The following is a 14,849-nucleotide window of genomic DNA, read 5'->3' as shown; positions in this document are numbered from 1 at the left end:
TGGGTGATGGGTATTGAGGAGGGCACCTGTTGGGATGAGCACTGGGTGTTGTATGGAAACCAATTTGACAATAAATTTCATAATAAAAAAAAATTACCACATACCATCTCACAAATTCCTCCATCTACGGAGTAGATCTTAGATCTGCACATTTTTGAGTGATGTTCAGGGTTCACCATAAAACCTAAAATCCCACAATGTCCTTCTGACTTTGTCATCTGCACACAAATTTCCAGCCCCAAAGGATTTGCTCCAAAACAATTCTAGATACTGGTATCTCACTGATAATCTCTTTCGCCCAAGTTATGGGGAACTGCTTTGTATTCTCTCTACATGGCAGAAAAAATTGGTTAATGGGACTCCATTCTGCCCAGTTGCAAAAATATCTTCTCTGTATACCCTCCCTGAGCTGTGTGTAAATATCTAAAAAACAACTTTTCTGATGGCCCTAAGGGCCAGCTCAAACATTTTCCAGTCTAGAGCTTGGTGATTTTTCCACACTTGGAAATTTATTGGGGATAAGCCATGTAGGAAAAGAAACTGAAAAGACTTGCTTGTCAAAAAAAAAAAAAAAAAAAAAAAAAAACAACTGCAAGTAGATATGTCAAATGACCTTTTCTTGGCCCAAAGTAAACAGGCAATCACCCATCTAGTAAAGACTGAGACCAAAAATACCTGAGACTAAGACATAAAACTCTGGATGATCAAAAGCATCTATGATAAGAGAGGAAACACATCTCACAAGTATTTTTCCCAAAAAGTAAAGAAATAACACATGATTTTGGTATTCTTGAAATTGCTTTTTAAATTATGACTGGACTTGATTCTCAATATTTATTTCATAATAAAGGGGTTAAGGAAAAATGAACAGAAAAAAAATCTTCATAAATATTTAAATGACAAGTTTAGATTTATGTTTTCCCATCCTGATGGAGTTTATGATTCTTAGCCATCTTATGACAGGACAGAAATGATGTTAAATAGATAAGAAGACCCAAAGAAAATAATGGTTTTGACAGTTCAATGGACTTTTTTGAGTATGCGAAGAAACCCATATGATCTAGTCTGATAAAACAACTTGATTTGTTTCTCATCTCTTACCCTATTAGCAGTATGCCTACTTATCATGGCCTATGTAACTATTGTTTTATCATAAAGCAATTGGAGAAGATATTTGCAAATTAAATATCTGATTAAGGGTTAGTATCCAAACTACATAAAGAACTTAATAAACTCAACACCCAAAAAACAAACAACCCAGTTAAGAAATGGGTAGAAGACATGAATAGACATTTTCCCAAAGAAGACATTCAGATGGCCAACAGACACATGAAAAGACGTTCAACATCACTCACCATCAGGGAAATATAAATCAAAACTGCAATGAGACATCACCTCACACCTGTCAGGATGGCTAAAATTAACAACTCGGGAAACAACAGATGTTCCTGAGGATATGAAGAAAGGGGAACCCTCTTACACTGTTGGTGGGAATGCAAACTGGTGCAGCCACTCTGGAAAACAGTATGGAGGTTCCTCAAAAAGCTAAAAATAGAACTACCCTATGACCCAGCAATTGCGCTACTAGGTATTTACCCAAAGGATATAAAAATACAGATTTGAAGGAGCACTTACAACCCAATGTTTATAGCAGCATTATCAACAATAGCCAAACTATATAAAGAGCCCAAATGTCCATCGACTGATGAATAGATAAAGAATGTATGGTATTTGGGCACCTGAGTGGCTCAGTCAGTTAAGCGTCCAACTTTGGCTCAGGTCATGGTCTCACAGTTAGTGAGTTGCAGCCCCACATAAGGCTCTCTGCTGTCAGTGCAGAGCCTGCTTCGGATCCTATGTCTCCCTCCCTCTTTGTCCCTTCCCTGCTTGCTATCTCTCTCTCTCTCTCTCTCTCTCTCTCTCTCTCTCTCTCTCTCCCCCTCTCTCAAAAATAAGGAAACATTTAAAACCAGAATATGTGCTGTATACACACACACACACACACACACACAGGAATATTACTCAGCCATCAAAAAGAATGAAATTGTGCCATTTGCAACGATGTGGATGGAGCTAGAGTGTATTATGCTAAGCAAAATAAGTCAGGAAAAGAAAGACAAATACCATATGATTTCACTCATATGTGGCATTTAAGAAACAAAACAGATGAATGTATGGGAAGGGAAAAAAGAGAGAGAGAGGGAGAAGCAAACCATAAGAGACTCTTAACTATAGAGAACAAACTGAGGGTTGATGGAGGAATGTGGGTGGAGGTGGGCCAAATAGATGATGGGTATTAAGGAGGGCACTTATTGTGATGAGCACTGGGTGTTATATGTAAGTGATGAATCACTAAATTCTACACTGGAAACCAATTTTATCATATATGTTAACTAACTAAAATTTAAATAAAAACTTGAAAAAAAAAACAAAGCAATTAGAAAACATTCACCTGGCAAATCACCCAAACAGAGCATATTTTTATCTAGCATACTATACCAGGGCCTGGCTTCCAGTATTCCTCCAAAGGGATCCCATTACACCAAAGTGTCCTTTGAAATGTATTTTGCTTTGTAGCTCAAGTATTCTTAATTTATTCACTGATCCTACTTGGTCTATTCCATACTGGACTATTTGTGCTTTTGGGCCATGAACTCCTAGAGAATGAAATTCTTAATTGTTCAGTGTGCTTCCTTTATATAATTTCCATCCTTCAATGCTTTCCAAGTGCTTAGAAATATAGAAATTCTTAGCGTTAACCAGTCAAGAAAGCCCCTGGCATTTATTCTCTTGATGAATAATGAATCTCTCTCCACAGGTAATTATTAATAATAATAAATTTTAAAGTAGACATTGAATATGAGACAACTAAAAGTTCCAAGAGGATCAGGAAAAAAAATTAATTAAAAAGAGGGGGCATAGTGTTTCTATCTCAAAGCAGATGAACAGAACTGGCCTAAAAGAAATCTCTGACCAAAAGTCCCATGCCAAAATAATGCTAACAAACAACGGCTAACAGCATGAATGTTTCCATTAGTTAGGGACAACTTTTTATTCCAGTGACTGTCTTGCCAATAAAATGTAAATAATGCTTTGAAAGGAGTCCAATTATCTGGTGCAGCAATGTAGTTGAAATAACAAAAGCAATCACCTGTCCTTCGATTCCCACCTGCCCAGGCAGTGCTGAGACTGAGAATGTATAAAAATTGCTGGACATCAGAGGAAAAGGGAGACTGAGCATTGAATACCACTGAGTGCCTCTAAACCAACAAGGTTGGGGGCCTGGGTGGCTCAGTCGGTTGAGCGTCCAACTTGGGCTCAGGTCATGATCTCACAGTTTGTGAGTTCAAGCCCTGCATTGGGCTCTGTGCTGACGGTTCAGAGCCTGGAGCCTGCTTCTGATTCTGTGTCTCCCTCTCTCTCTGCCTCTCTCCCACTAGCACTCTGTCTCTCAAAAGTAAATAAACATTAAATAAAATTTAAACCAGCAAGGTAACTGGGCATGTCAGACATTAGACCTACCATCTTATAATGACATTAGCTACAAGTGAGCAAGAAGTTCAGCCTCAGAGCAGATATATTTAAAAAGAAAATGTTTACCGTTGTGACATTGTTCAAGTTAGGATACCAAATAAGAGTCTTTCATGATATTCTTATTAAAAATAAGACCTCGGTTGCAATAATCTCCTTTTATTGGTTCTTCTTCTTTGTTGACACAATAGTAATAAGGTTTTTAACGGTACCTGGCTCTATTCATATGATGATTTCTAAAATCAGGAAGTTACTCATCATTGAGCTGACATTGTTCACTTCAGTAAACCCCAGATCAGCAAAGCTAAAAAGATGAGAACTTTCACAGTTAATAACAGCAGTAATTGACACATTCAATTCCCAGAGCCAGGCACACAGTGGGCATTGAAAAATACTGTTGAATGCATGGATAAATGATAAATAGCTATGCATGCATTGTTCCTACCTGGAATTAGACTACTGTATACCTGGGACAAGATGAAAACAGCTGAAAGTCACATATACAGATTCACTATATATGTGTGTGTGTGTGTATATATATATATATATATATATATTCACTATATATGTATATATGTATGTATATATACATTCACTATATATGTATATATATACATTCCATTTTTCAAGTTATTAAACATTTCACCTGGTATATATATGCATGAGGCTGAAGACATTTTTAAAAGATTCTATATGAGGAAAACTAGGGAAGAAATAATCACATGAATTGCAAAACAGTATATCTAGTCTCAAAGATGCTAATTCAGGTCCAGGGGGATCTGTTCAACCTCTTTGTTGAAGTAAAGATAAAACTTTTTAACAGTAAATGCTATTCTGATAAAATGTAATTTTCAATTACTCTATGAACATCTGGTCCATGCTAACATTTCTGGAGCCCAGAAGCACACTACTTTGCAATGTCACAAAATATTCTCCATTGATAACTCCCTATTTTACCAAGAGATTAATTGAAATGAGTGTTTGGAAATCTAGTGAGGTGAGAGATGAGTCAGGGGGATAGGTAAGAGGATAAGGAAGGGATATTCACTCACTAAATCATAATTTCATTAGAAGAACTAAAGGAAATAAAATTACAAATTGCTGGTAGAATGTTGGAAGTATAAACATCTTAATACACCTGTGATTGAAACTAGAATATGCATAGTATGAAGCCTACAGAATATTTTCATGGCTAATTTATAATAGCAGTTGCATTGGCCACAGATCAAGTTCTTCAAATCCATGTTTTACACAACAAATATATTAAATGATACTCGGGTGATGAGCTACCAAATAAACAAGTTTAGTAAAATTCAGAAGGATTTAAACTTTCAGAAATAATGCAGTCATTATATTGCATTTGGATGCATTTGGATATAAAAGCAGATAGATGTTATTGCGAGTTGCTGTACATTGCTTCCATTCGGTATCAATTAGCAGGGGAGGGAAATTCAGTGTCGTAGTGAACTCTAAGTTAAGTGCACATTAGAGCAATTAGAGTCACCTTTTCAGTTGGTGAATTTATAATCAGTAATTAAAATCATAAAGTAAGAGAGATTGAGTATGATTTGAAACAAATTAGTTGAGCTTGGGACTAGTATGTATAGTTCTAGGACATGATTCCCATAAACCTCAATTTCATATCAGGACTACATATTTAAGTAAGCATAATGGTATATCCAAGTCATCACAAATGGCCATGCAAAGAAGCACGGAAGAGACAGAATCCTAGTAACCCCAGCACTACTCAATCCAGAAATAACTTTGAGATGAAGAGATTCAAACCCAGTGATAGCCCTAATTGTGCAACAAACCCATGAACCTTTAGCACCTCTGACCTCTCTTCTGGTCAATTACTCTTCTTAGAGACTCTCTGCAGCAATTTTCCATAAGGCAAAATTCTTGGCCCTGCCAGAAGTTAATTTTACCAAATAACTCAAATTCAGAAAGAAAAGGCATTGGTTAAAATATTTGTGTGTGACCTCCCAAGCTCAGCACCAAATCACCTCAAGAACTAAATCAGGTAGTAAAATCTCTGAGTGACAACACTTAATTGTTCTCAAGGCACTTAGAGAGCTATAGAGAGATAGCATTCCAAAAAGTGCTCTATGTGAGTAGAAAGTACAGGATAAAGAAGTCTCCATCACCTTCTTTTCTGGTAATCCATGACACTGAGAGCTGCATTACTGGGGACAAGCTGAGACATATTAATTCAAGGGCACTCAGATGATAAATGAATTTGTAATTCAGTCACCTGGCAACAAGGAAATTCAGCTCAGCCAGTTCATCAACAAACTGACCTGGTCTTAGGCATGTTGAGAGTGATACCAGGCTTGATAATAATCCAGAAAGTAGTAATTCCTATCATTTCTTCTTATCCCCACCCTGACCCAGCTCATGGATGTATCAGGTTGGAGCAATCAAAATATAATCCAAACGCAAGTGGCTAAACTCTGGGCTTTGCCCTTTGGGTGCAAAAGTCTTCCATAAATTCTTTCCTTGGTTGAATATAGTGATTCTGGGTTCCCATCCCTAGGAATGGCCTCAAAGATGGGTTGCTGAAAATTAAGGGATTTGGGCCTTTCTTCTTAAAATCATGAAGCACCTTTGACATTCACACTGAGCATTCTTTTGCTACAGCAGTTAAAAGAACAAAACCCAAAGAGGCTTTTGGCAGTGTGAGGAAGCACATGGCCCAGATGTCTGGAAATATGGGGAACAAATACAATTTTTACCTTTTCCTCAAATTCTGGCAACACAATAATAGCTCACTGAACAACCCATTCCTTCTCAAGGAAAAAGTTAACAGATGCATAAAATTATCTTTATTTTAGGGGCACCTGGGTGGCTCAGTAGGTTAAGCATTCGAGTCTTGATTTCAGCTCAGGTCATGATCTCACAGTTTGTGGGTTCAAGCCCCACTTGGGGCTCTCTTGAATCACTTGGGATTCTCTGCCTCTCTCTGGGCTTCTTCCCCACTCATGCTGCCTCTCTCTCTCAAAATAAATAAATAAACTTAAAAATTTATCTTTATTTTACAAATCCTGAAAGTCCCCATAAATCATGTGTCCATATATACACAAAGAAAGATGCTCACTAAATTCTACTCCTGAAACCAATATTGCATTGTATCTTAACTAATTTTAAATAATAAAAAAAATTAAAGAAAGATGCTGTACTAATATCAAAATTAGAAAACACAGAAAACTACAATCATGAAATCCAAGGTAAGCCAAGACAAAGGTATAAGGTACACTCTATTGGGTATATTTGGCCCAACTTTGGAGTGGTTCTAACAGGACCAGAAGAAATATTATCAGGATTAGAGTTAGTTGGACAAGGTTATTATAATCCTTATTCTCCAGAGAAATCTACTCAAACCTTAAGAATAGTTCAGCTTTGGATTTCAGGGCACATGAGTTTGAGATGCTTATCACAGTATTAATGAACCAAAGAGATCTGGGAATTTTTTTTTTTTTTCCCCTCAAGGAATCTTTGAGACTTTCAGTACAGGTCATAGTTTAGAGAAAATTTCATTTTCCCTCATGACCTTTCTAAATCAGTAGTCCTCAGAAGTGACAATAACATATTGCCCTGGAATTAATATACCTAGAACTATTCTAGTTAGAATAGTCACAAGATCAGGCATACATGGTAAATTTGCTCAGTGATTGTCTTTCTTTTTTTTTTTTTAACCTTTATTTATTTTTGAGACAGAGAGAGACAGAGCATGAACGGGGAGGGTCAGAGAGAGGGAGACACAGAATCTGAAACAGGCTCCAGGCTCTGAGCTGTCAGCACAGAGCCTGACGCGGGGCTCGAACTCACGGACTGCGAGATCACGACCTGAGCCGAAGTCGGACGCTTAACCGACTGAGCCCCACAGGCGCCCCAGTGATTGTCTTTCAACTACTGTGCCTCAGGATAAAATGAGAAACATGTGAATCCAGGATTGAGATAATAAAATGCTATAAAATGTTAATTGTTGAAATTGTTGCTGTTGCTTGAGGTAGCAATAACTGAGGTGACACAATTTATGTGGCTAGCCTAGAGTTGATTTGAGATATAACAATTAAGTATTATTATGGAAAGCTCAGAAGTACTGGGATATCACAAGTTAGAACCTGAGATGTAAGCAAGACTGGAATTCCCTCTGTACCTAAAGTTTAATGACTCAACCAAATTGAAAAAAACAAACTCTAGCTACTGCTGGAATGATGGAAAAAAATTAAGATATATACATGCAAATTGAATATTGAGGGGAAAAAAATGTCTGAAGGTATTGCCAAAATGGAATAGCAGAAAGTGTCTGTGTGCACACGCATGAGTGTGTAATCATCTTATATGTATAAGAGTCTTGGAATAATGTCACACATTTGCTTTAGAATACTCTGATTATTATACAATTTGCACACCATATATATACAATACATCCCATTTGTAAGAAACACTCCCTCAGAAAAACTAAAATAGTCCACTGATACTGTTTTTCTAGAAAAATGTGACAAAAAATTAAAACAGATGTTGTTCTGGCCAGGGATAAACTGAAAATTAATTATGGCTATTTCCTGTTCTGCATTCACTTCATCTTTAAAAAGCATCCAACTAAAAGCCTTTGTGACATAAATGAAAAAGCACTTTTTTTGAGCCACAAGACTAGTAACTGATACATACCAGTCTGTATGCTGTAACACACTACTAATCCTCTGAGAATTAAACAGTCTCTGTTTCAGTTATATAAATGTTTAATTTTTTCATCTTTAATATTAGTAAGGTTGCCCAGAAACTATATTATTTCTGTGGATGTCACCACTCACCAATTAGGGAAGACACCAATGCACAATCAGTAGTGAGCTCTATATATTATAGACTTTGACACTTGAGTCTGCTGGGGAGGGGATGGATTAGACAATTTAATAGACTCTACAGTGACTTTTTTTTCTATGAAAAACATTTTATTTTGTGAATTGTGCATTTTTTTTCCTTTGGATTCATTTATAAGACCAAAACAAAAGCATTTAATGATGTTTACAGTGAAATGAAATAGCTGAAGACCAGCACATAATCACCATATTTTGTTTCCTCATCTTTAAGTCTTTTAGCAGTGGGGCTTCCAACTGAGCTTGTGTCTAGCGTTTCCCAAGACACAGCCAAGCATTCTGAAGCTTCACTGAGCCTAAACACCAAGATGAATTCATAGTTCTTAATTGAAAAAGACAGGCTGTTTGCCTAGCATGTTTGCATCAGTAAAACATTTAAAATGACATTTGTGCCCAAGCCCATCTGAACATTCTGTGTTAGCTGAACTCTGCTAATGTTTTTATACCCTGGTTTCTGCCTAGCACAGTTTTAAATAGCTCCTCTTGCTAAACCATGTGTGGCTGAATTCACGAAAATAGACTCTTCTTCATACATGAGAATACCACTCCTGACATTTGCTTTCAGGTGTTTCTCATATGCACAGAATGCTACTTTGAGTCAGCCATACTTTCTTACCCTGGTCTGTCCTATGATCAATGACATATATTTGTGTGGTAGCTAGAGGGATTTGGCAATACAGCCCCACAGGCAAAATGGGAAGTTTGGTACTTTCTATCCTCAGTAAAGGGTATGCAATCTGTGGTCAGAGAACAGAGTCTCTCTCTGGGTAAATTTAACCAGCCTGATATGGAAATAAAACCCACCGCTTTGGTCTCGTTAGTGCTATGTTCTGTGCGACTCAACTGATCAATTAAATTTCATGTACTAAAGCAAAAAGGGGCATTTTTTCCTGGTGAGAAGGCATCTGCTCACTTTCTATGTGCTCAGTGCATTTATTATTGAAGAGAATGTATACAATATGTACATGTAGTCAGTTATGAGGGTGAAGTAGACTGGTTAGGTGTTAGGACACCTCAAAACTATATAGATGATACTCAGGCATGAGCACAGTGTACACCTTGACAACACACTCATTACAGTAAAGTAGAACAAAGTACCTACAAACATTCTGGGTTCTTTGGGATCTGTGGCTGCAAATTACATCCAACCAACCCTTACCATGGTCAGGCATCTGAGATCCCATGGACGTCACACTGGTGTTCAGCACATCATTGACAGCAGTATCACAGTATAGGCTCCGCTGGACATCATGTTCACTGTCAGTCTGGTCGCTCTCTTCATGACCACTATCCTTCAGACTGTTGCCCTCTAAGTCCTTGAAGGTGGAGCTGCTGGGTTGAAGAAAGAATGATAATTTACAACTGTGATGAATCTGTTTTGTAAAATCTTTCAGAGGCAAGATGATATCAGCTCTGTGGTGAGGCCAACAGTGACTGGATTGTTCAAAAGAGTAGAAAGAGGAATTTTCTGTTTAAAGATAATTTCTGTTTAACACTGCAGAGAGGTTCCCACTTTTGGAGGCTGATGCAGCTAATACTTTCATTCACTTATCTTCAATGTATTACTACTACAGGCAAGGTGGAAGAAGGTACAAATCTGAAACCACCACTTCCAAAGAATATCACCATTTCAAAAGAATTTCTCTCTTCTTATAGAATCAAAGTAAAATAATAACTAATGTTTACTGAGTGATTACTATACATAAGGCACTATTCTAAATGCTTGACGTGAATTAACTTTTTTAATCATTACAACTATATGAGAGAAAGGTACCATTAATATTCCCATTTACAGATGAAAGATCAGAATCACGTGGAAGTTAAGTAACTTGCATACAACTCATGAAAATTTAGTAAGACCAAACCCAGGACAGGCAGTCTAGCTCCAGAGCCTGGACCCTTAACCACTATGTATGCTGCTTCTCCAAAGATGTCTACTAATCAACTGTAAAATGAAAGTGGCAGAAATTGAGGTAATGTAATTAAAATAGAAATCCGGATCAGAGAACTCAGGTGAGTTTTAACAGAGAAAGTCAGAGAGACAAATTCAAACACAAAGAGGAGAAGCAGGGACTGAGAAGAGAAGAGCCTTGGTGCATGCACAGTAAGATGAAAGAGAACCAGAGAGTGAGCTCTAATAATATTGTGGGTGTAGCTATGATAAGAATATGAAAACTTTCAGCTGAAGAGTTTATCGGCCAATTTTTCTTGTATTTGTTAAATCAATCCACCATACAATGCACTAAATATACTATCCATACTATCCAACATAGAGAATAATACATAATGTATATCCATAGAGGCCCCCACCTGCAATTTCTAATATTTTGTAAGTTCTGACAGAATCTGCAGATGTGCAACACCATGCGCCATAAATTATGCATCTGAAATACCTAGTAAATGGTGAATCCATTCCCCAGTCAATGAGGAAGTAGCAAAGGCATACTCAAGGAAATGTGTTGTAATCTCGACAAGGGAGAGTGCCATGCTTTTGAATTAGGACAAGTCCCAACAGACCTATTGTATCTCTGAAAAGGGAGGTGGTGTACCACAGAGGTGTACCTCTGTGGAGATGATAGTGCAAACTTGTTTGCTGTGCTCCATCTTGAACATCCACCAGCCTGACTCTCTGAGGCTTTGATAAGAACATTCAGTATATATTATGAAGAGCTATGCAATGGACACAATAGATACATTGTCATTCTCTACATTGGTCAAAAGGAATCACAGCAGATTTTTAACATATGACCAACCTAGATATAGAATGCTTGCTGCCCTGAATATGAAAAGGTAAAGATCAAAAGGCCAATAACTGGAAAGCCATAATTATAAGAAAATGAAGAGCATGAGAGTAAAGCATTGACCTCTTTGCTAATTATTTTCAGAAAGGATCACTGAGCATCACCTGTATTAAAACTAAAATCATTAAATAGGCCAACTCACTTAGCTCCTCCAAATTATGTCATGCAGCTATGCAGCCCTGTGGACCCACCAGCATGTAGTTCTATTAAAAAACCAATCATCTTATATTTCCTTTACGGTCAAGAAGACCAACTGGAAACACAGGCTTTACAACGTGTAGCCATTTCTAGCTTTATGGCACAGATGTTGGGGCTTCCTGTAAATACTAATCCCACAGCCTAAACAGATTCAAATTTTATCTTTTAGGAAAAAAAAAAATTGGTCCTGGCCACATGGACTCCTGCATCTCAGAAGAAAGGAAATGACCTGTCTGAATCATATATTCTTATAACAAATATTAATTTTTTGACCTGCATCTCTGGTATCTGGAGCACATGAAAATTTCCTTAATTCACAACAAAAAATTGCTACTTTAAGCCAGAAACTTCAATCCTGAATTGAGTGCATTTCAGCAGTTGCCAAAACATGCTTAAGACATACGTTGAACAGGAATATAAGGACAATGCAATTAACCACCCCTTAGACCAAGGTTTCGCAACCTTGATACTATTGATATTTTGCTGTCTATGGCTGTCCAGCGCATTGTAGGATGTTTAGCAGCATCCCTGTCTTCTACCCATTAGATGCTAGTAGTGCCTCTCCCAAGATTTACAACCAAAATGGTCTCCATACATTGCCAAATCACCCTCAGTTGACAAACACTGTTTACACTCTTTAAAACGCTATTCCTGTGGCATGTTAGATTGCCAGACTGTAGAGGAAAGAGCACTGTCATTAGAACAATCCGTACTCTGCCACTTTATCTATGGGACCCTGGGCCTGATATTTAATGTCTTTGAGACTCAATTTCTTTGTCTGCAAAAGGCATTTGCTAAAAGCTTCATCACAAGGCCATTTTCAAGACTCAATGAGATACCGTACATGAAGTACCAGGTACACACAAATGCTCAATACATGGTTACTGTTTATATGATCATTACTACATATGATGTCTTCATTGAGTTATAATTAAATATTATGTCTGTGGTCTTTTTATAGGAGTGATATAGGAAATATATATTTAGGAGAAAGCTTGGGGAAGATGGCGGAGTAGGAGGATGCTCGTCCTGCTGGCTCATCCTGCTGGCTTACCTCATCCTGCTGATCACTTAGATTCCACCCACATCTGCCTAAATAACCCAGAAAACCACCAGAAGACTAGCACAATGGACTCTCCAGAGCCAAGTGTAGAAAAGAGGCCCACAGAAGAGGGTAGGAAGGGCAGAGAGGCGGTGTGTGCTACACGAACTGGCGGGAGGGAGCTAGGGCAGTGGAGGGGCAGCCCATCAGGTAAGGCAGAGCCCCCAAAGTCTGGCTTACAAAAGCGGACAGGCCAGACTCCATGAGTTCTGACAGCCAGCTGGACTTAATATCTGGAATGTTAAGAGTCAATAGTTCTGCTCTCAGAGGGCAGGGAGGATAGGAGGATGCCTGAAGGGAGAGTTGTTGAGCCCTGAAAGACAGAGATCAGCTCAGCAGGGGAACAAAGGCACTGTCAAGCACCATTTCCCTCTCCCATCCCCCAGCCAAATTTCCAAAGGGAACCAGTTCCTGTCACCAAACTTGCTTGCACCATGCAAACTCCCAAGCTGTGCTTCTGTGGATGCATCCCTCCGATGGGCATGCCTCCCTCCCAGTGCTGCAGGGCCCATCCTGCAGAGGACCACCACGCCAATGTGAGCTAAGCCTGCCCCTCCCGCCTCTGTGCACCTTGCAGATCCACCCCGGTTAATACCCCCTTAGCCAGATCAAAATGAACAAGCACCACAAGCCTGGCAGTGTGCAAGTAGCCCAGACAGGGGACACACCACTCCACAGTGAGTCCTGCCCCTGGGAGAGGGGAAGGTAAGGTACACACCAGTCTGACTGTGGCCGCAGCGATGGGGTGGGAACAGACATCTGGTCTGACTGCGGCCCTGCACACCAACACAAGTTTCTCCGGAAAGCACAGGAGAAATGTCCTACACTTTGGAGCCACCACAGGGAATACCCAAAATAATGAAATGGAAGAATTCTCCCCAAAAGAAAATCCAGGAAATGGCGACAGCTAACAAATTGATCAAAAACGATATAAGCAATATAATGGAGCAGGAATTCAGAATAATAGTCATCAAATTAATTGCTGGGCTTGATAAAAACATAGAGGACAGCAGAGAATCTATGCTACAGAGATCAAAGGACTAAAAAATAGTCATGAGAAGCTAAAAAATGCTATAAATGACGTGCAAAATAAATGGAGTCGACGACAGCACAGATTGAAGAGGGAGAGGAGACAATAGGTGCATTAGAAGGTAAAATTATGGAAACAGAGGAAGCTGAGAAAAAGAGAGATACAAAATATCCAGGAGTATGAGGGGAGAATTAGAGAATTAAGTGATGCAATCAAGAGGCACAGAGAACTCCCTTTAGGCTTAACTTGAATCGATCTTCTGCATGACATATCATAGTCAAACTGGCAAAATACAAGGATAAACAGAAAATTCTGAAAGCAGCTAGGGATAAACATGCTCTAACATATAAAGGGAGACCAATAAGACTAGTGATGGATTTATCTACTGAAACTTGTCAGGCCAGAAAGGAATGGCAGGGTATCTTCAATGTGATAAACAGAAAAAAATGCAACTGACAATCCTTTATCCAGCAAGTCTGTCATTTAGAATAGGAGAGATAAAGGTCTTCCCAAACAAACAAAAAATGAAGGAATTCGTCACCACTAAACCAGTCCTACAAGAGATCCTAAGGGGGATCCTGTGAGACAAGGTACCAGAGACATTACTACAAGCATGAAACCTACAGACATCACAATGACTCTAAACCCATATCTTTCAATAATAACACTGAATGTAAATGGACTAAATGTGTCAACCAAAAGACATAGGGTATCAGAATGGATAAAAAAAAAACAAGACCCATCTATTTGCTGTCTACAAGAGACTCATTTTAGACCTGAGGACACCTTCAGATCGAAAGTGAGGGGATGGAGAACTATCTATCATGCTACTAGAAGTCAAAAGAAAGCTGGAGTAGCCATACTTATAGCAGAAAAACTAGACTTTAAATTAAAGGCTGTAACAAGAGATGAAGAAGGGCATTACATAATAATTACAGGGTCTATCCATCAGGAAGAGCTAACAATTATGAATGTCTATGCGCCGAATACAGGAGCCCCCAAATATACAAAACAATTACTCACAAACATAAGCACGCTTATTGATAAGAATGTGGTAATTGCAGGGGATTTTAATACTCCTCTTACAGAAATGGATAGATCATGTAGACACAGGATCAAAAAGAAACAAGGGCCCTGAATGATACATTGGATGAGACGGACTTGACAGATATATTTAGAACTCTGCATCCCAAAGCAACAGAATATACTTTCTTCTCGAGTGCACAAGGAACATTCTCCAAAATAGATCACATACTGGGCCACAAAACAGCCCTTCATAAGTATACAAAAACTGAGATCCTACCATA

At 38.5% G+C, this 14,849-nt stretch overlaps 1 protein-coding gene across 3 annotated transcripts in view; it reads right to left on the bottom strand.

Moving 5' to 3' along the window:
* Positions 1-14,849, bottom strand: part of PCDH19 (protocadherin 19) — a 132,225-nt gene that overhangs the window by 41,712 nt on the left and 75,664 nt on the right. For 2 of the 3 annotated variants that reach the window (XM_053891425.1, XM_019436047.2), the window contains exon 4: positions 9,571-9,743. In XM_053891425.1, coding sequence (XP_053747400.1) covers positions 9,571-9,743 — 173 coding nt within the window. The remainder of the gene's footprint in view (positions 1-9,570; positions 9,744-14,849) is intronic. The other variant, XM_019436048.2, reaches the window with a different exon arrangement.

Source organism: Panthera pardus, unplaced genomic scaffold (assembly GCF_024362965.1).
Source record: "Panthera pardus isolate Hobbes unplaced genomic scaffold, ASM2436296v1 HiC_scaffold_27, whole genome shotgun sequence".
In the NCBI taxonomy this organism is placed as follows: Eukaryota; Metazoa; Chordata; class Mammalia; order Carnivora; family Felidae; genus Panthera; species Panthera pardus.
Note: the sequence above shows the minus strand (reverse complement) of the source record. Positions and strands in the feature narration are given on the sequence as shown.